The sequence below is a fragment of the Empidonax traillii genome, unplaced genomic scaffold (genome assembly GCF_003031625.1).
Source record: "Empidonax traillii isolate 1590-97213 ecotype Southwest subspecies unplaced genomic scaffold, ASM303162v1 scaffold87:size1256882, whole genome shotgun sequence".
Lineage (NCBI taxonomy): Eukaryota > Metazoa > Chordata > Aves > Passeriformes > Tyrannidae > Empidonax > Empidonax traillii.
Genome location: NW_020955280.1, coordinates 852,972 through 870,807, shown reverse-complemented (window position 1 = coordinate 870,807; position 17,836 = coordinate 852,972). Strand labels below are relative to the sequence as shown.

General features: G+C 54.3%; 3 protein-coding genes across 3 annotated transcripts; all 3 read left to right on the top strand.

Annotated features, from left to right (window-relative positions):
• The first annotated feature begins 3,462 nt into the window (after positions 1-3,462).
• NNMT (nicotinamide N-methyltransferase) lies at positions 3,463-5,019 on the top strand. The gene is made up of 3 exons (XM_027881450.1): positions 3,463-3,690; positions 4,174-4,381; positions 4,480-5,019. The coding sequence occupies exons 1-3, from the start codon at positions 3,531-3,533 to the stop codon at positions 4,907-4,909; spliced, it is 798 nt and encodes a 265-aa protein (XP_027737251.1). The 5' UTR covers positions 3,463-3,530; the 3' UTR covers positions 4,910-5,019.
• A 1,743-nt stretch (positions 5,020-6,762) lies between these two features.
• On the top strand, positions 6,763-9,435 carry RBM7 (RNA binding motif protein 7). Its single transcript, XM_027881451.1, has 5 exons — positions 6,763-6,908; positions 7,087-7,249; positions 7,742-7,844; positions 8,036-8,102; positions 8,475-9,435. The coding sequence occupies exons 1-5, from the start codon at positions 6,813-6,815 to the stop codon at positions 8,868-8,870; spliced, it is 825 nt and encodes a 274-aa protein (XP_027737252.1). The 5' UTR covers positions 6,763-6,812; the 3' UTR covers positions 8,871-9,435.
• A 297-nt stretch (positions 9,436-9,732) lies between these two features.
• Positions 9,733-14,105, top strand: REXO2 (RNA exonuclease 2). Its single transcript, XM_027881448.1, has 7 exons — positions 9,733-9,864; positions 9,966-10,049; positions 10,298-10,375; positions 12,254-12,365; positions 12,907-13,015; positions 13,232-13,285; positions 13,685-14,105. Exons 1-7 carry the CDS (start codon positions 9,733-9,735, stop codon positions 13,812-13,814), a joined length of 699 nt encoding a protein of 232 aa, XP_027737249.1. The 3' UTR covers positions 13,815-14,105.
• The last annotated feature ends 3,731 nt before the right edge of the window (positions 14,106-17,836 follow it).

The window sequence follows — 17,836 nt, the reverse complement described above, 5'->3', positions numbered from 1 at the left end:
ATTCCTTGTTAATCATAGGAAAATAAAGAGTTTTTTGTGAATAACCTATAAACAATCCCTAGAAGCGAGAGGAAACTCTCCATCTAAGCCAGCCTTTGCTCCAAGGCTCCACTACAGTGGTGCCCGAAGCACCCCAGCTCCCACTGAGCTTTCCAGAGCCACTTTCCACATCTCCCGGAGCCATAGGGACCTGCTGCAGGGGCAGGACTAACCTGTTTGAGCAACCTGCTGCTACCAGAGCGCTTCTGGAGGAGAGACAGAGGTTTGGGATGAATCACACCACGATTTCTAGGCAAAGCCCCATTAATGGAAGCTCTCCGGGGCACTGCGGCTCCAAGTCAAGTACTTGGAGCTGGAAGCCGTATTTATGAGTGAGATATATCCACAGAGGGAGCAATAAACCGCAAAGCAAAGTATGAAGGTTTGCAGAAAACGCTGTAAAGTTTTACATTCTCGAAAACCGGGAATAAAAGATGTACCCATTTAAAGCAGAGTGGATGGAAAGGGTTTGCACAGAACTGTAAAACAGCCTTATAACAGTTAATTGCTACTTTCTTGTTGCAGCCCAGAGAAATTCAAACCAGGAGAAGAACGGCTTAAATCCTCATGGAAGAGCGAGAGGCAGGGAGAGAAGTGCAGGGAATGGGAACCTTTTGTTTGGGATCCTCTGCACCACGCGGGGGAAGAGGCACCTTTTGTTCCTGGCCCCGGCTGCTCCTGCTCCCCTCTGTGGGCAGAGGCTCTGAGGAGGGCCCAGCATCATCCAGGGTGTGAATTAGGTGTTGTTGAACTAAGATCACATCTATGCCCGTGCAACAGAGACTCAGACAAGCACCTATCCCGGGGAGAAAGGAGAGAGGGAAGGGCACAGCAGCACGTGGAGTCTTCCGACCCCAACGGGAACCTTGAAGCTCAATACAGAAACACATAGAAAAACTCAGAATGTTTTCTGCAATAACCAAAACAACCAGCCCACACACTTTGAACCAAATCTCCCAAGATCATCAGCACCCAGTGCTGCCCCCAAGGGATCCATATCCCTACCATACCATCTCCCCAGCCCAGCATCCCTCTGCACATGGACCCCCCTTATAGGCCTAATGATGCTCATGACAGAAAGCTGTGGAGTTCACAAAAAGTCCCTGAGCAGCTAATTTCCAAAGTGCATTTTATCCTTTAGGAGCACAGCTGTCACCACCTTTTTTTCAAATAACCAGTGATTCCAACAAAAGAATCGTTTCTCCCTTTGCCAATAAGTATCTGAGACTTGATGTTTGCTTTTTATGCCTTCTTTACATGTACTGGGAACACGAAGGAGAGGAGCAGCTAGAGCTCAGTCCAGTAAAAGCATGTGAAACAGAGACAAAGATCCTTCAGTCCCCCCCTCAGAGCACACCTCCCCTCCCCAGCAACCCGGCTTACCTCTCTCCCGGCACAGGGAGGCAGCAGGAGGGCAGGAAGGGTCTCGGGGTGTGCTGCTGCAGGCGGGGGGGCTCCAGTGCTGCCACTGCCGAGCCCAGGGCCAGCCCTGGGGCTGCTGAGGCTCATGCCCAGGTCCTGAGTTGAGCCTGGGGTTTACCCAGTGCTCGGGGCACAAGCTGGCTGCTTCCAAACTGGCTCTGGGACAAAGAGCTCTCCAACAGGAGCTGTGCTGGTAGCAGAGACCACGAAGAGCCTAAACTACCAACACCTTGAGGCACTCCCAAATGCCAAACCACCCCCTCCCCCCGCCTTTTATAACCTCCCATATGCTGCACAGGTGAGGGGATGAGGCCAAGGTGCTGTTGCAGCTGGGAAGGCTCCCCTCCTCCCTCCCCAGCCTTCTGCAGGGGCTGCTCTTTTTTTTTTTTTTTTTTTTTTTTGTGATTTCCCCTCCCTGCAGTGGCAGATTTTGTGCATTATCCAGGAAAGCAGAGCGATGTGTTCCTCGGTGTAAACACTGAGATGCTGTTTCCATCCATCAGAGCAGCACTTAAATGGAGATGACAATGGAGCTCGCACAGCCCTAATCATACACTTTGATTGAAGTAAGAGTACGGGGGAAAATGGAACTTGGATGCCTGGAGCCCAGCTTCCATGGAGCCAGGATGGTGGAGCAGCAGAGCTGTCCGTGGGGCTGCCACCGGCTCGGGGGTGGCTCTTTGGGCTGACCCTAATTACAGCCTTCCAGTGCCTGAAAGGAGCCTGCAAGAAGATGGCGAGAGACTATTTACAGGGGCCTGGAGTCACAGGACAAGGTGCAATGATTTCACATTGACAGAGATCATTTTAGCCCTCTGTCTCAGCACTGCAGTAGTAGGGAGGGCTGGTTGTTGGCTTTGCTGTCAGAAGAAAACCTCTTTACTGTGTTCATCTCTCAAGCTGATGTCCTTTTTATGCCTTATATCCTCAGCAGAAGGTTCAGCAGTGGCAGGTCTGGCCGTGCACAGTGAGGGGGTTTGTGAAGCAAACGCACCTCGGGATCCACAACCGCACTTGTTAGTTTGGTGATGATGCGGCGGCTCCTCCACCGTCACTCCTAAGGACGGACCTTTAAAAAAGCAAAGGCCAATTATATAGATTCGGAGTCGGTAATGAGCCTAAAACTGTTTGATCATTTCGGCTCCCGCTGGGCGAGTGAGAAGTGGATGAGCTGCTGCAGGGACCCGCCAGCCCGAGAAGCGCGGGGCTCTGCTGCCTCTTTGTGGCGAAGGAAGTGCCACCACCGTGTGCCCTCAGTGCTGCCTGGGGAGTGTCACCACCGTGTGCCCTCAGTGCTGCCTGGGGAGTGTCACCACCGTGTGCCCTCTGTGCTGCCTGGGATGGAGCGAGAGGCTCCTGCGGGCTGCAGGGCAGGCTGGGCCCGCATCGGCATGGGACACACAGGGTCCAGAGCCAGCTCAGGAGGCAAAACCCGGGCACTGAGGCTGGGAAGATTCTGGATTCTGGCGCTCAGAGGTGAAATTGTAGTTTTCCAAGGAAAACCTGAAACAATTGAAAGCAACAAAATTATGGAAATGGAGCGGAAATTTTGGCAGGTGGTTGTCATGGGTGGGCAGGGATAGATCCTTCCTTTCTGCACAAGAGACTCCAGCTGTCCTCTGCCAGGACATTTAATGGCCTTAATGCCCTGTGCCATGTTCCTGAGCACACCGACTTCCATCGGCTCTCAGGAAGCAGCAGTGTGGGACACACCTTACAGGGCTGCCAGGCAGTGACTGCCAGGGACATCACCTCACACTGCACTCCTTTGGGGCTCTCAGCTACTGTGAAGCCAGGGATGTGCACTATAATCCCAGGAATTGCTATTAATTGTGATCACTCATGCAGGTGGTGGGACCAGGGGGCTGCTGGGGAAATCTCAGCAGTGAGTTATTATGGAAAAGGCAAGGCTCAGCAGGAAACTGGAGAGCTAGTGTAAGTCCTACTGCTGAATGTGTCCGGCTGGAACCTGGAGCAAAGGACACAGGAAGGACAAACAAACTGAAAGTACAACAGGGGCCGTGCCACGTGGATGGGAGGAGCAGGGAGCAGAGCTGGCTCTTGGCAGGATGGACGCACCAGTGGTCTTCACGGAGGCAGAGTTTTACCAGCAGAGTTTCGACCCTCAGGCATATCTGAAAGAATATTACAGAATGAGTGACAGCCAGGGAGGGGCAAACTTGTTTCTGATGCAAAACTTGAGGAACCTGCACAAGATATTCTCCTTAGGTGAGCACTCCCGAGGTGTTCGGAGCCGCTGGACGGTGCCATTTGCAGGGCTGCCCTTGGGCTGCCCATGGCAGAGCACATGTCCCAGCATGGAGCAAACCCTGTGATTCACTGACACACTCCTACTCTGTTAAAAATATCCCTCTGCCTGCATGCATGTGTCTGTGCATGCAGGGAATTGCAGCTGGGGCTGTGCCTGTTTCTGGGAACACCATCAAATCCAGCCGGGGCACGGGGGCGTGGGGTCAGTGCCTCTGCCCCAGGAGCTGGCACTGTTCCTGCCACAGGCTCTGGACCTGCTGCAGGTCTTGCTTCTGGGCTGGACTGTGGCCAGAGAGCCACAGGGGCTGCACTGTGGGTCTGTGGCACGCGGGGTCACATTTCTGGGTTATGGGGAGCACAGTCCGAGGGGCTCTGGGAGGTGTCTGCCCTGGGGGAGGCTCCATCCTCACTGGGATGGTTTTGCCCTTGACTCTGCGCCAGACGGGCTGAGAGGTGACACCCTGATAGATGTCGGCTGTGGCCCCACCATCTACCAGCTTCTGTCTGCTTGTGAGCACTTCCATGAGATCATCTCCCTGGACTACACCGACCGGAACCGCCGGGAGCTGGAGAGGTGGCTGAGGAACGAAGAGGGAGCCTTTGACTGGGTGCCAGTGGTGAAATACGTCTGTGAGCTGGAAGGGGACAGGTGAGGCTGTGTCCTACCACCGTGGCCATGGAGCCACAGGCACAGCTGTTAAACAACCACAGAACCTTCCTCTACTTATTTGTGCATTTCCTTGCCAGGGAGAAGTGGGCTGAGAAACAGGAGAAAGTGAGGAAGAAAGTGAAGCAGGTTCTGAAGTGCGACGTGACCAAAGCCAACCCCACAGGCCCCGTGTCCCTGCCACCAGCTGACTGTATTGTCTCCAGCCTGTGCCTGGAGGGAGCCTGCAAGGACCTGCCCACCTTCCGCAGCGCCCTGAGGAACATCGGGACCCTCGTGAAGCCAGGGGGGCACCTGGTGCTGGCGACCGTCCTTGGGGAAACCTACTACGCCTTCAACAAGCAGGTTTTCTCCTGCCTCTGCCTGGAGAAACACGAGGTGGAGGCAGCTGTGGAGGCTGCTGGCTTTGAGGTGACATTCAGCGAGGCACAGCCGTACGCGGTGAATGACGAGCGCACGGACTGCCAGGGTCTGCTCGGCCTGGTGGCACGCAGGTGTCCCTCCACATAGTGTGAGGGCACTGGGGGGGGAACAGCCGTGAGTCTGGGCTCAAAAAGTCCTGCTGGTGTAACCCAGCCCTTTATCTGGCACCAAATAAACTCCTGAGTGCTCTAACCGTGGGTTTGCGTGGCATACATGGCACCAGCACTCCAGCAGCCCAGGCTTGGGATAACCGTGCTGGCTCCCCCCAGCCCAGGGACAGGGATGGTGTCCCATCCCTTCCCTGCCATCCTCCCAGGCCATCACAGAGCTTCTGAGAGGCTTCCCCCTCTCAGTCATGATGTGCTTTTTGGAGAGAAAAACCCATTCCTCTGGGAAAAATGTTTGGCCACAAAGGCAGTGAACTTGTCCCACCCAGAACCATTTGTGGGCGAGCCCTGCAGGCTCCCTCTGAGAAGCTCTGGGGAGAAAGGACTCTGGAGGGCAGCAGCAGGCCCTGCGCTCACCCAACCCCCAGCAGAGCTGAGGGCACGTGCTCATCCTTGCAGCACACCTGTAAAACCCAGCTGTCTGCCCCAGCGCCGCTCCCCTGAAGAGCTGGAGGATGCCAACACAACAGGACTGACGTGAGCTGAGGCCCTGGCACGTGTGCAGTGTGTACCTCCCTCCCTGACACCCCAAGTGCCCCCCAATCGTGTTGGTCCTGCACCCTCCCGGTGCCTGATCTCATTGCTGGGCCCCCCTCCCACCAGCCCTTCAAAGAGCAAAGAGGGCACAAAACAGTGGCACAAAAAGCACAAGAGAATTCCAAAAGCGAGTCTTGTGAAGCAGCTGAAGTGGTTCCTGTTCTCTGAGCCTGGCAAGACCTGCACGTGGAACGAGCCCGGATGGCACACGAGCATCACACGCTCCCAGCCGAGCCCGAGGGGAGCTGGGGAGGGGAGAGAAGGCACAGCAAGGCAAACGAGGCTCCAGGGAAATTAAGGCAAAGTGGAAGTCCTGGCAAAGCGAGGTAATAACTCCCTTTCTGAACGAGTGGCTGTTTGGGATTTAACCAGGCGGACGTGATTAATCCAAATGGATATAAATTCTGGGTGCGGTGGCGAGTAATGGGGTGGAGAGAATGAACGGCACCCAATTAACGGGGAAAGCAGAGCTGCGCCGGGACCTAATGAGAAATGAAGGCTCAACTGCCCCCTCCCGAAATTCCTCCAGATGGAAAACGCCCGTTTTACATCCCGCGTCTTCTGGGATTCCCAGGGGATTACAGTGGCTGGGGAGATCCAAGGGCAGGGGCAGGGGAGCCGCTTTCCAGAGTCCTTGGAGAAGTGAAGTCACCGGGAAGGGCGCTCTGACAGGATCCAGCAATGAGAGCAGCTGGGCTCGGGGGGAGAGAGGGGTCAGGAGCCCGGGACACCCACTGTTCCACCACAGCCCTGCCGCCATCCAGGGCCTCCAAACAGCCCGTTCTGGGGTTTTTAACCCGCGCCCCGGGTTTTAACCGGCTGGCTCCGACCCCCTTGGTTTCCCAACAGGAATAACAGGGGCACGGGGAAGGCCTGGCACCAATCGCGCGGTGTCCCGGCCACAGCTCCGTTCCCAATTCCCATTCCCATTCCCAATTCCTGTTCCCGTTCCCATTCCCGTTCCGAATTCCCATTCCCATTCCCGTTCCGAATTCCCATTCTCAATTCCCGTTCCCAATTCCCATTCCCGTTCCCAATTCCCATTCTCAATTCCCGTTCCCAATTCCCATTCCCGTTCCGAATTCCCATTCCCGTTCCCAATTCCCGTTCCCAATTCCCATTCCCAATTCCCGTTCCCAATTCCCGTTCCCGTTCCCAATTCCCATTCCCGTTTCCCTCCCCGCGCCCCGGAAGGGCCGGACGCGCACGCGCGGTGACGTCACGCCGTCGCGCACGCGGAGAGCGGCCGCCGGACAGCGCGCGCTCGGGCGGGCCCAGGCGCGGCCATGGGGGCGGCGGCGGCCGAGGCGAACCGGACGCTCTTCGTGGGTAACCTGGACCCCAAGGTCACCGAGGAGCTCATCTTCGAGCTCTTCCACCAGGTACCGCCCGGACTCCGCGCTGGCTTCGCTGGGGACGGCGCGGGCGGGGCGGGGAGGCCTCGGCCGCTAGAGCGCGTTGGGGGGGGGGGCTGGGCTACGGCGGCCGCCGCGGGACATATTTCGGCAGCGGTCCCGTTCCCCCCCGGTGTTTGTTTAACGCCTTCCGTCCCGGTGCTAGGCGGGGCCCGTGATCACCGTGAAGATCCCCAAGGACCGGGATGGACGACCCAAGCAGTTCGCCTTCGTCAATTTCAAGCACGAGGAGTCGGTGCCGTACGGGCTGCAGCTGCTCAACGGGATCAAGCTGTACGGGCGGCCCATGCGCATCCAGTTCCGATCAGGTACCCGCGGAGGGGCCGCAAATCACCATTTTCCTCGAGGGAAGGTGAACTGCCCTCAGCTGCTCCCCAGCCTCCAATGGATTCGTGCTTCATGGGGCATATTCATGTACCTCTCACCCAGGAGCTCCTCACCTGCCCGCTCTCCTCTCCTGATGCTCCTGTCCCAGTGCTTCCACCAGGGACCGTCTGTCCCTCGTGGCCGGTGTAACCCCCTTGGCTGAGCCTTCTCCTTGGGTTGTTATTGATTATTCCTTCTGTACCCTTGAGATCTGTTCTAAATTATCACACGAGCACTAGAAGTCACATCTGGTGGTGGTTAAATGAGGCACAGGGTCCCAATATCATTGCCCGTTCCTGATGGGAGTTGTTTTGGAGACTGGGCCCATGTGCCTTCGCAGATCTCTTACAAAACTTGAGAGCAAATGAAGCTTGTGAAAGCTGTTGGTGTCCCTTACACCCGAGTTCCTCTCACTAGTGTTTGTGCCTTCCCAGGGAGCAGTCATGCAGCCCAGGACACCAGTCCATCCTGTTTGCCGCTCGGAGCTGTTGGTGCCATCTCTCCTGGAATGCCACATCCAGCCTCCAACTGCAGCAGGTACAAGTCCCACCAGCACAGGAACTTGGAGTGGAGAGTGGCATTGCACAGCTTGTTGGCTCCAGTCTCTCTTCTCCAGGGCACTGTGGTCTGTCTTTCCTAGGCAGGGAACACAGCCGGGATGCAGGCGCCCCTTGGACTGCAGCAGTTGTGTATGTAATGCTGGAACCCCTGCTCTGTTTTCCCTGCAGATACGAGAGGGTTCCTGAGGGCGCCACCGCCGCGGGGTTCCCGCCGAGCCTGCAGAGACAAGCAGTGGTACGTCCATGGCACACGCTCAGGGCAGCACGGGGTGGAGCTGCCTCCCCTTTTTGGAGTCCTTGTTTCCTGTCGTGATTGGGAGAGGTTGTGGGAATATTCTTTTGGAGCCCCAAAAGGACAATTCCAGAAGATCTGAAGCTCCTGGTACCCAGGGTGTCAGTTAGGAGGGCTCTGAACTGTGGGAGCTCAGCTGTGGGTGAAGCAGTAGGCAAGGGCTATTCCATAAATTCCCATTCAGTCTCATTCGCCAATCAACCCGTTCCATTCTCCTGGTATTTACAGTGTGATCTGGAGGCCACCAAGGGTTTAGGTTTCTCTCTGCCCCTTCAAGCACCAAACTCACCCTCCCTTTCCCCTCTTCCCCTCCAGATGAACAGCATGGCGCGGCAGCAGCCCCAGTTCGGCGGCAAGTACGAGCAGCCCGGCTTCGCCCCTCCCGGCTACCCCCCTGCCTTCCACGCCCCGCCGCCGGGCTCCCCGATGTCGCGGCGCACCGAGGGGCCGGCACTGCGCAAGGGCCGGCTGGGGGCCCACCCCTACCCGCCGGACAGCCGGCACTTCGGCCGCGAGCGCTTCGGCCCCGACTACGGCCGCGGCAAGCGGGACGACTACGGCTTCGATGAGAGGGGCCACGACGCCGAGCACCACTACCGGGGCAGCCGGGACGAGCCCTATGGCGACAGGCACCGCGACGGCTGGAGCCACGACTACGACCACCGCAGGGAGAGCTACAGGGAGGCCAAGTGGCACCCGGCACGGCACTGACGGACTCTGAGGGCAAAGCAAACGTGACCCGTTTCTTACTGAGTACTTGTATAAAACTCCTTTCCCCGCAAAAAAAAACCCAGTGACCTTTTAGTGTTTGTAAAAATACCAGCAGCACAGTCCTGCCAAACTCTGGTCTCAGTTTTAAATGTGTTAACTCACACCTCAGGGCTTATCAGGGGAAACGGAAAAATGCTGTAATGGGAGTTTTTGAGAAACCATGGCTGTCAGTACTTTTGGAGGAGGAAGAGGCTGTCTTTGTCAGATGGGCAGGTCCAGCCTTTAAAGCAGAATAGAGGTGGGACAGATGCTGCCTGGTGTCTGCAATATTCCTCATGGCATTTCTGATACAGAATCAGAATCACAGAATGGTCTGGGTTGGAAGGGACCTTAAAGCTCATCTCATTCCAACCCCCTGCTGTGGGCAAGAACACGTTCCACTAGGCCAGGCTGGCCCAAGCCCCAACCAACCTGGCATTGAACACTTCCAGGGATGAGGCATCCACAACATTGCTGTGCAACCTGTTCCAGCGCCTCACCCTCACAGTAATGAACTTTTTTCCAATATGTCATCTAAACCTACTCTTTCCATTTGAACCCATTGCCTCATGTCCCCTTTGAATATTCCAATATTGCCTTGGAGAAGAGCATTAAAATCTCCCAGGGGAAAGCCGGCGGGTGAAGCCCCTCCTTGGGGACGGGGGGTGCTGCCCCGCTCCGCGGCCCCGGGGCGGGGAGGAGCGCTCCGGGCTCCCCGTTTCACCCCGGGACTACATCTCCCAGCAGCCCCCGCGGCGAGCCCACAGCCCGGGGGAGCGCGGGCGGCGGCGCGGGGACTGCCGGGAGCTGTAGTCCGGCGGCGATGCTGGGCGGCGGCCGCGCCGGCCTGGGCCGCCTGCGGAGCTGCGCCGGGCGGCTGTGGCAGGGCCGGCGGCGGGCGGCGGCCATGGCCGGCGGCGACATGGGGCAGCGCATGGTCTGGGTGGACCTGGAGGTGCGGGGCGGCGGCGCGGGGCGGCGGGGGGCGCGGGGAGGGCGGGAAAGGGGGGCGCGGGCCCCCCGGGCGCGCTGACGCGGCCGCTCGCCCCGTGGCAGATGACGGGCCTGGACGTGGAGAAGGACCAGATCCTGGAGATGGCGTGTCTGATCACCGACTGCGACCTCAACGTGCTGGCCGAGGTGAGGGGCGGGACGGGCCTGCCGGGCCCCGCGCCGCTTCAGGGGCTGCGGGAACAAAGCGGGCGGGCAGCGGGGGATCCCCATCCCGCCGCCCCGCACCGGGAGCGCGGGGACGGGACCTGCGTCACTGCACTTCGTGTCTCGGGGCTGAAACCGCGCCGTGCTCTGCTTGTGCTTGCCACTAAACTTTTAGCCGCTTCTAAACTTTTTTTCCATTACCTTTTTTTTCCCCATGTTTTTTTTTCCAGGGCCCGAACCTGATTATCAACCAGCCCGACGAGCTGCTGGAGAGCATGTCCGAGTGGTGCAAGGAGCATCACGGGAAGGTAAAGACCCTTCTCTGCCTTTGCCAGATGAGAATGACGTGTAATTCGGAGCGATCAGCTGCAGCACGGCCCACTTAGCAGGGACAACTCCTGCGCTGAGGAGTTTGCAGTCAAAGGGGATGGAGGACGGGAAGCATTATCCTAATTTCGTAGCAGGGAGCCGACATTTTGCCCAAGGTGTCCCAAGTGATCTGTGGCACAGAGCAAGCTGCACTCAGGAATCTTTAACCTTCATCTTCCAGCTTGCCTAGAGCAGCCTGTGCTTTGTAGCCTGGTTTTTAATAAGTTGGAATAGTGCTGGAAGCTACTTCCTTGAGATCAGGAAGCATCAGCACCACCCAGCAGCCCTGAGAGGGCTGGAGCAGGCAGGGGAGCCCGGAAGGGGATCTGTTGCTCAGGGATGTGCTGCTGGCTCCTGTCCCCCAAGGTGTGGCCTCAGCCGCCTCCTCCCACTGTGAGGTTGGGAATTGGGGTTTGGCTCCCCGGTCCTCTTGTGGAGCTGATCCCTTTTGCTGCCTCTGCGGGAGCCCCGGCGTAGGCTGGGTTGGGTGGGCTCCTCCAGTAGCTCCTCCCAGTGAATCCTCTTCTGTCTTACATAAAATAATTCAAAGACTAATTCCAGATGAGAAGGGGAGGTTGAGGCTTGAAGGCCCAAGTAAGAACAGGTGCAGGATCAGTGCAGAACAGTCCAGAGCTGATGAAATGCAGATTTCTCCATGCAGATTTTGGTATATGTGGGATTAAACAGGCCTGTAAACACTGGGCTGTTATTTTTGCCTGTCCCCTCAGCACTGGGAACCTTGTGCATTTTTTAACTTTGCTTTTGCAGCAAGAGATTATTTTTAGTTCTTTGGGCCACCAAAGAAAGGTTCCTCCTTGCCAGCAGCAAGAGAGCAAATGGATTTTCTAATCCCTGATGGGTGAATTGAAATTCAAGTTAGTTTTCAATTAAGGGCTGAAGTTTTAAGACACCCATATCCCCACTTTCTCCCCCCTTCGGCATCTCACTCTCTGTGGGAAGGATTACCAGGAGTTTGGAAAATGAATATTAATTTACTGTGATGGGTGCTTTTCCCTGATCCAGTTGAGGATTCCAGCTCAGCTTCAGCTTGGGAGTGAATTGGAGATGGTAACACGTGTCCTCATTGCTCCTGAGGAGCTACTTATTTTTAATTGACTAAGAGAAGAGAAGCAATTAGAATATAGATGAAAATGCAGCCACATAATGAATTTTTTAACCACCACTTGGATCTGTCAAGTAGATTTTTGCAGCACAGCCGTGGAAATATATAGTGTAGCCAGATGGAAATAAATCACTGAGAACATTTGGAGAGGATTTGACATTTAACTATTGAAAAAAAAAGAAGGGAGGAATTTTTCTGATTTATAGGAATCTTGATAAACACTTAAGGCGGGATCCTGGTTGCTTGTGTTCACTGATACCTGCTGCTCTCTGCTGGGGAGGTGAGTGCCTCTCATGAAACAGTGATGTAAAGGCATGTAATGCTCTCCTGGGTCATAGACAGACAGGTGGATAAATGAGACCTCACGTCTTGGTAATTGAGAAGAGCCCCGAGAAAGTAGGCAAAGAAATAAAAAGAAAGGGAAAGAAAAAGCCCAACCCTCACAGGAAGGTCAGTGCTGCCAGGACTATATACCTGCCTTGGTTTTACTTGCCAAGTAGGAGGTTCCTTTGGAGAATTGAGGCTGGGGGTGTCCCAGAGAACTGAACACAGTTCAGGAATCACCTGGGAAACAAACTGCACTCAAAGGGTTGACCTTTTGCTGTAGAGTTAAACATTTACTTGAGAACTGGAGCATTCCTGACAGTGTCTGTGGCAGGGTGTTTCTGATTTATGACTTGGCTCTTTTTTGCAGTCTGGCCTTACTAAGGCTGTGAAGGAGAGTAAAATCTCATTGCAGCAAGCAGAGTACGAGTTCCTGTCCTTCGTGCGGCAGCAGACACCCCCGGGGCTCTGTCCTCTCGCAGGTGAAGCATCTTCTTTCTTAACAGCAACAGCTTCATCCCTCCTGCACTCCCATCTGGATGCAAACACCTGCCCATGCATGTTGTAGGGATGTGCTTGTGTTCTATGCTGCATCTTTTCCTCACTGGATATCCAGCCAAAGGCCAAATACGGATTTTCCAGGTGTCCTGCTACCTGTAACTGTGTTCCGAATGTTCACATACAGTCTTTGGATGAGTGCTGAGTGAAATTAATACCAATTGCCACTTTCACTCGGTGGAAAGCTCGATGTTCACACGATTCTTTGATATTTATCTGTGTGACAGAAATTGTGGAAGTACTTACAGAGGAATTACTAGGGGTATTAGTATTTAAACCCCGTGTGATCCTGCAATGAAATCTGACAAACCTCTACAATCATATTTACTAGAAAATGGGATAAATGAGCTGCTTGTGAATGGCTTTTCCTCCCCTGTGATCTCTCCCAGCTCGCTTATCCTGCCGCTTGTTTCCATGTCGCTCTGTAGCGTCTTTGAAGAAACATCTTGTTTTGTGTCTTTGTAGGAAACTCTGTTCATGCAGATAAGAAATTCCTTGACAAATACATGCCGCAGTTCATGAGGCACCTTCATTACAGGATCGTTGATGTGAGCACTGTCAAGGAACTTTGCAGGTAAGTGTTCCCCCAATTAAGTGGTTTGAAGGATGCCCTGGGGATGCCTGTTTGTGATGCTGGGGCTCTGCAGTTCGTAGCAGGAGGACTCGCAGAGTTGTGGCTTCTCTGGGTGTCAGTGGAACCAAAATTCTTTCACCCTGTGTAACAAACCTGCAAGCAGCCAGCAGACATGGTTTTGAAGCCCAGTTTCCTTTTTCATTTTTCCACTTGCAGACGCTGGTATCCAGAGGAGTATGAGTTTGCACCAAAGAAGGCAGCTTCTCACAGGTGAGCTTTGTGCTCCAGGCTCTTCTGGAGCAGGATGTGGGGCTCCCTGTGTCAGCATCCCGAGTCTGATGCAGGTAGAGGCTATGTGCTTCTGCTGACATTTGTATCCTCCTGTCTGAAGCCTGGCTAGAGTAGGGAAAGGGATAATTAAAGTCCAGAGACCCAGGAGTTTCCTCATCCCTTCAGTCACTTAAAGGGGGTTTATCTGCCCTTGTTTTGAGGCAGAGATGGTCACAGGGACAGTACAACTGGAGAACTGCAAATGGGGAGGTGAGAGTCTGATAGCCGTGCACATCAGTTTGGTTTCCTGCAGCCTGGAAGTTTTCAGTGGTGGTGGGATCCAGGTGTAGCTGGAGGTGCACACAGGCGCATTGAAACCCTCCTTAATTTCTTTTTCAGAGCGCTCGATGACATCAGGGAAAGCATCAAAGAACTCCAGTTCTACAGAGACCACATCTTCAAGAGGAAAACGGATGAGAAGAAAAGGAAACTGATCGAGAACGGGGAGAGCGATAAAGCTGCCAGCTGATTTCCCCTCCTCCCACACCGCCCCTAGCACACACTAGATGCATCTCCTGGTTCTTTTCTGTTTGCCAGTCTCTCGGGAAGCTGCACCCTGGGTTACCTTGTTTCTTACCAGCTGTTCAATGCAGACGGAAGCCTGAGTTGCTGCTGCTTTTCAGTTTGAGCGGGAAGTCGACATGCTGGGCCTCAGCAGCGCCTGGGTTCGGATGTTCTAGGTAAAACACGCTGTTTGATACTCCTTGCACCTGGTTTTAGGTGCAGTCTTTCACGACACAATAAAACAGGTCTGTTGAAAGATGGTGGTTTTGGACAGCCTTTATTTGGTGCTCGCCATACAGCCAGGTGAAACAGCTGCTCATGGGTTTGGAGAGGAAAACACTGGGAAATTACTGTCATTCCACTGGAGAATCCACTGGTGTGGGTGCCAGTCCTTCACGGGCATTTAACAAGAGTGGGTTGGTCAGCCTGGAGGAGACTGAGGGGAGATCTCCTTGGGGTCTGCAGCTTCCAAAGGAAGGGCAATGCTCTCAGGCACACGGTGGGATCTTTGGGGTTATCCTGTGCAGGACCAGGAGTTGGACTTGATGGTCCTTGTGGGTCCCTTCCAACTCAGGATATTCCATGATTCTTTGAGTCCTTATCAATGAGGCAGCTGCATCAGACTTATCTTCACTTTGAAAGTACTTGCCTTGTAACAGAGCCCAGGGTGTGCAGCTCCCTGGTGCATTTTTATTTACAGGCATTAATAGTAACAGTCATCCAGGGCTTCTCAATCCCACTGATCGTTGGAGCACCTGCTCTGCCAACCCTGGGAACGATTGTTATTGGAGAGAGGCCATTAAAATGGTTAATGGGGCAAATAAATGAGTCTGTAAAATGTCTCTCTCCTCTGTCACAGTCCCAGGTAGGTTGGCAATTCCAGCGACGTTTGTTTCCCATCTACCAGTACCTGTGGGCAGGCCTGAGGGACATCCCTGGATGGGTTTATCCAGCATAGCCATCACCTGCAGAGATGCCTGGGGTGCATCCCCCCAGCACTGCCGACCCCCAGCCGCAGGGACCCTGGGATGGTGCTGTGTTAGGACCCAGGACACGCTGTTCACCCTTGTCCCAGCAGCTGCCTGGACCCACATCACGGACATACCTGTGGAATTCTCTTTGTCTTTCATTTCCATGTTGTTAGTTTTCTACCCTTCCTTTGACTTTTTCTTTCTGTGACCTACTTCTCCTGCTTTTCATATTTTATTCCTTTTTAAGAGGCTTTTGTTTTTCTCAAAACATTTTTTTTTTTAGGAAAATATGCCACCTGTGTTTATACATTTTTAAATATTGTTTATTCTTGCTTCTGAAGTAACGGTGCTGTATGAAGGATTTTTATCTCATTTCCCTGTGTTATGCAATAGCATTCCTGGGTTTCTTTGCTGGCATCGTTTGAAGTTCTGATTTAGTACAAATTTGTCACGCACTTGGCAGAGCACAGATAAACCCCACCAAAGCGTGTGTTATTTTGGGCTGGAAACAAAGCTCCTTCCTGCAGCAGGGGCTGGGGAGGGGGGAACAGGTATGGACCCCCCAGCTTTGCATTATTCCCTTCTCCAGGAGCACTTGCACCAGGTGTTGTTTCCATGTGTGATGCTCTGAAAGCTCCATCAGCATCGCACCCACAATTGCAGAGGTTCCAGATACAGGAATGCAAATAACTGTTTTTGAATGTGGTTGCTGATAAAACTTCCTCAAAGGCAAATATAGAGTATGCCTGGGGGTTTCAGTGGAATTTCATAAGTTATGCTGGCCCCTCTAATTACTTATTGGAAATAGGAATTTGCAGAGAGGTCTCAGGTCTTCTCAATACCACATTAATAATGTACCCAGGGGTTACAGTGCAACTTAAAATCCACATCACTTATCCACATCCAGCCAGGTGTTGGAGCAATCCTTGCCCTGAATGTGCCATGGCTCTGGTCGGAAACACCCACCCTCTGTTCTCCCATTCAACACTCATGGAAATCCCCCTCCCAGGACAGAGAGCAGGATCAAGGTGGTTTAACAGCACATTAAACCCTTTACTGCACAAGGAGTTTGTGTTTCCATTCTCTATTCAGAACAGGAGTCCCACAGCTCCAGCTGCTGCCAGGCTGGAGGCTTTCCCATTTGGAAACTCCTTCCAGACACGAGCCATTTTCACACCCACCCACCCTCCCTCCCTCCTTCCTTCTCTTTTCTTCCCTTGCCATCTTTTCTCTGCCCTTCCCTGCAGAGACTTCTTCTTCCCTCCCTTCCCTAAGAGACCTCTCAGTCCCCCCTCCATCAACAGTGCACTGTTTGACTGGAAACCACAGAAACCAGGAAAAATATATGCCACAAAAAACCCACACTTTTCCCCAGCTTCAGTGAGGCCTGCTCCCATTCCCATTTTCCAGAGAAATCCTTGTGCCCTTTCCCCCTCTGCTCCTAGGCACAGCCTGGGCTCCACCACAACAGTCCAAAAGAGCTTCTGCCTTTGGCAGCTGCATCCCAGACATGACACCAAGCTCAGGAAAGGAGGTGAAGGGACTAGTGACCAAGCAACATCATCCCCAGTTCATTCAGGCTGAGCTGGATGCTCAGACGTGGCAGGGACGTGCTGGGCACACTGCAGGGACGATGCACAGCCCGCCCTGGCACTGCTGCCAGCACTGCCCACCAGCCCTGGGACCTGCCTGGTGCAGCTGCACCAGCTCAAGGTCGGCTGCAGAGAGCCCGGAATAGAAAACCTTCAGACATGTCTTTTTTTGTCTCTCTTTTTTTTTTTTTTTCCTCCTGCTGCCGTTGATGATACCCTTTTACTGGAATAACTCTCTCCTGCTGACAGATAAGCTTTTAGGATAGTGAAATCTCTGTGACATTTTAAGTGCCCTAAATGACAAAACAAGGACGTGCAAAATTACCCCACGGCTAGTCCGTAAAACACAACTTGTCAGGAAGTTGCTGCAGCCGCCTGGGCCCTGCGAGGACGGGGCACCCCCGCCCCTGCCGGGACTGTCCTTGCAGCGGGAGAGCGAGTGGAATAGCACGGGCAGAGGGAAGGGAGGAGAGGAGGCAAAACAGGGGGCGGAGTGAGGAAAAGCCTCCCGAGCCATGGGGACACAGGGTCCCCCTGGCATCAGGGACCTGCCTCCCCACTGATGGATGGGATCCAAATGGCTGTAAATTGCCGGGTGCTGCAGGGATGTTTGATCCGCCGTGCTGGAGGAGCCGCGAGCGGCGAATCGTGCGGGGCACGGGCTGTCAGTCAAGTGACAAGCGGCGCGGGCAGGGAGAGGTGACAATGAGAGATCCATTCCCCGGCACTTACACCAGCGGGGAGAGAAGCGTAAATGGGTGTGATAATGGTGCGACGGGGCCTAGCAGAGACGGCATTTTGGAAAAGAACACAATTATCCTGAGAGGCGAATGGCACCTTGTGACCCCCTCCCAGCTCTGGGTGTCAAGGGCAGGTTACAGGGCCTGGAGAGCGAACAAAGAATGGAGGTGCAAATTTTTCTGCTGTCCGAAGACAAGGCTTTGCTGTTCACCCTCAAAAACCCCTATCCCAGGATGTCTGGGGGAACCCTTCCCCAGGCAGAGTCCTCTCGTGCACCCCACCAGCTCCATGCACTGCACTGCAATGGAATAAAATCAGCCTCTGCTCCCAGCCCAACAGACAAAACCAGAGGGAGGATCACGCTCTCCAAACTTTGCAGAAGGGAAATGAAGCGCAGAGAGATGAAGTGACCTTCCTAAGGTCACGTGGGGAATTTGTAGCGGAGCCAAGGACTGAACTGAGATCTCCAGGGTCCTCATCTACTCCTTCCACCGTGAGATATTCCTTCCTCTTTCCCTCCAGCCAAGTTAAAAATAAAACTGATTTTCGTTTCCCTTTGGCAGCGACGTGACTCCAGTGCAGCAGCCCAGTCTGTGAGCTATTGGGGCTGCAGCACCACCAGCATCTGCCTGGCTCTCTGCAGTGCCCAGTCTTTTAGAGGATGGCTGCATGCACGGATACAT

Bases quoted from the DNA above. Each gene is read 5' to 3' on its own strand.
- REXO2 (XM_027881448.1), top strand. From the start codon at position 9,733: ATGCTGGGCGGCGGCCGCGCCGGCCTGGGCCGCCTGCGGAGCTGCGCC. The intron at 10,050-10,297 runs GTGAGGGGCGGG...TTTTTTTTCCAG, and splicing joins ACCTCAACGTGCTGGCCGAG to GGCCCGAACCTGATTATCAA. The intron at 12,366-12,906 runs GTGAAGCATCTT...GTGTCTTTGTAG, and splicing joins GGGGCTCTGTCCTCTCGCAG to GAAACTCTGTTCATGCAGAT.
- RBM7 (XM_027881451.1), top strand. From the start codon at position 6,813: ATGGGGGCGGCGGCGGCCGAGGCGAACCGGACGCTCTTCGTGGGTAAC. The intron at 6,909-7,086 runs GTACCGCCCGGA...TCCCGGTGCTAG, and splicing joins TCTTCGAGCTCTTCCACCAG to GCGGGGCCCGTGATCACCGT. The intron at 7,250-7,741 runs GTACCCGCGGAG...GTGCCTTCCCAG, and splicing joins GCGCATCCAGTTCCGATCAG to GGAGCAGTCATGCAGCCCAG.
- NNMT (XM_027881450.1), top strand. From the start codon at position 3,531: ATGGACGCACCAGTGGTCTTCACGGAGGCAGAGTTTTACCAGCAGAGT. The intron at 3,691-4,173 runs GTGAGCACTCCC...ACTCTGCGCCAG, and splicing joins GCACAAGATATTCTCCTTAG to ACGGGCTGAGAGGTGACACC. The intron at 4,382-4,479 runs GTGAGGCTGTGT...TTTCCTTGCCAG, and splicing joins TGTGAGCTGGAAGGGGACAG to GGAGAAGTGGGCTGAGAAAC.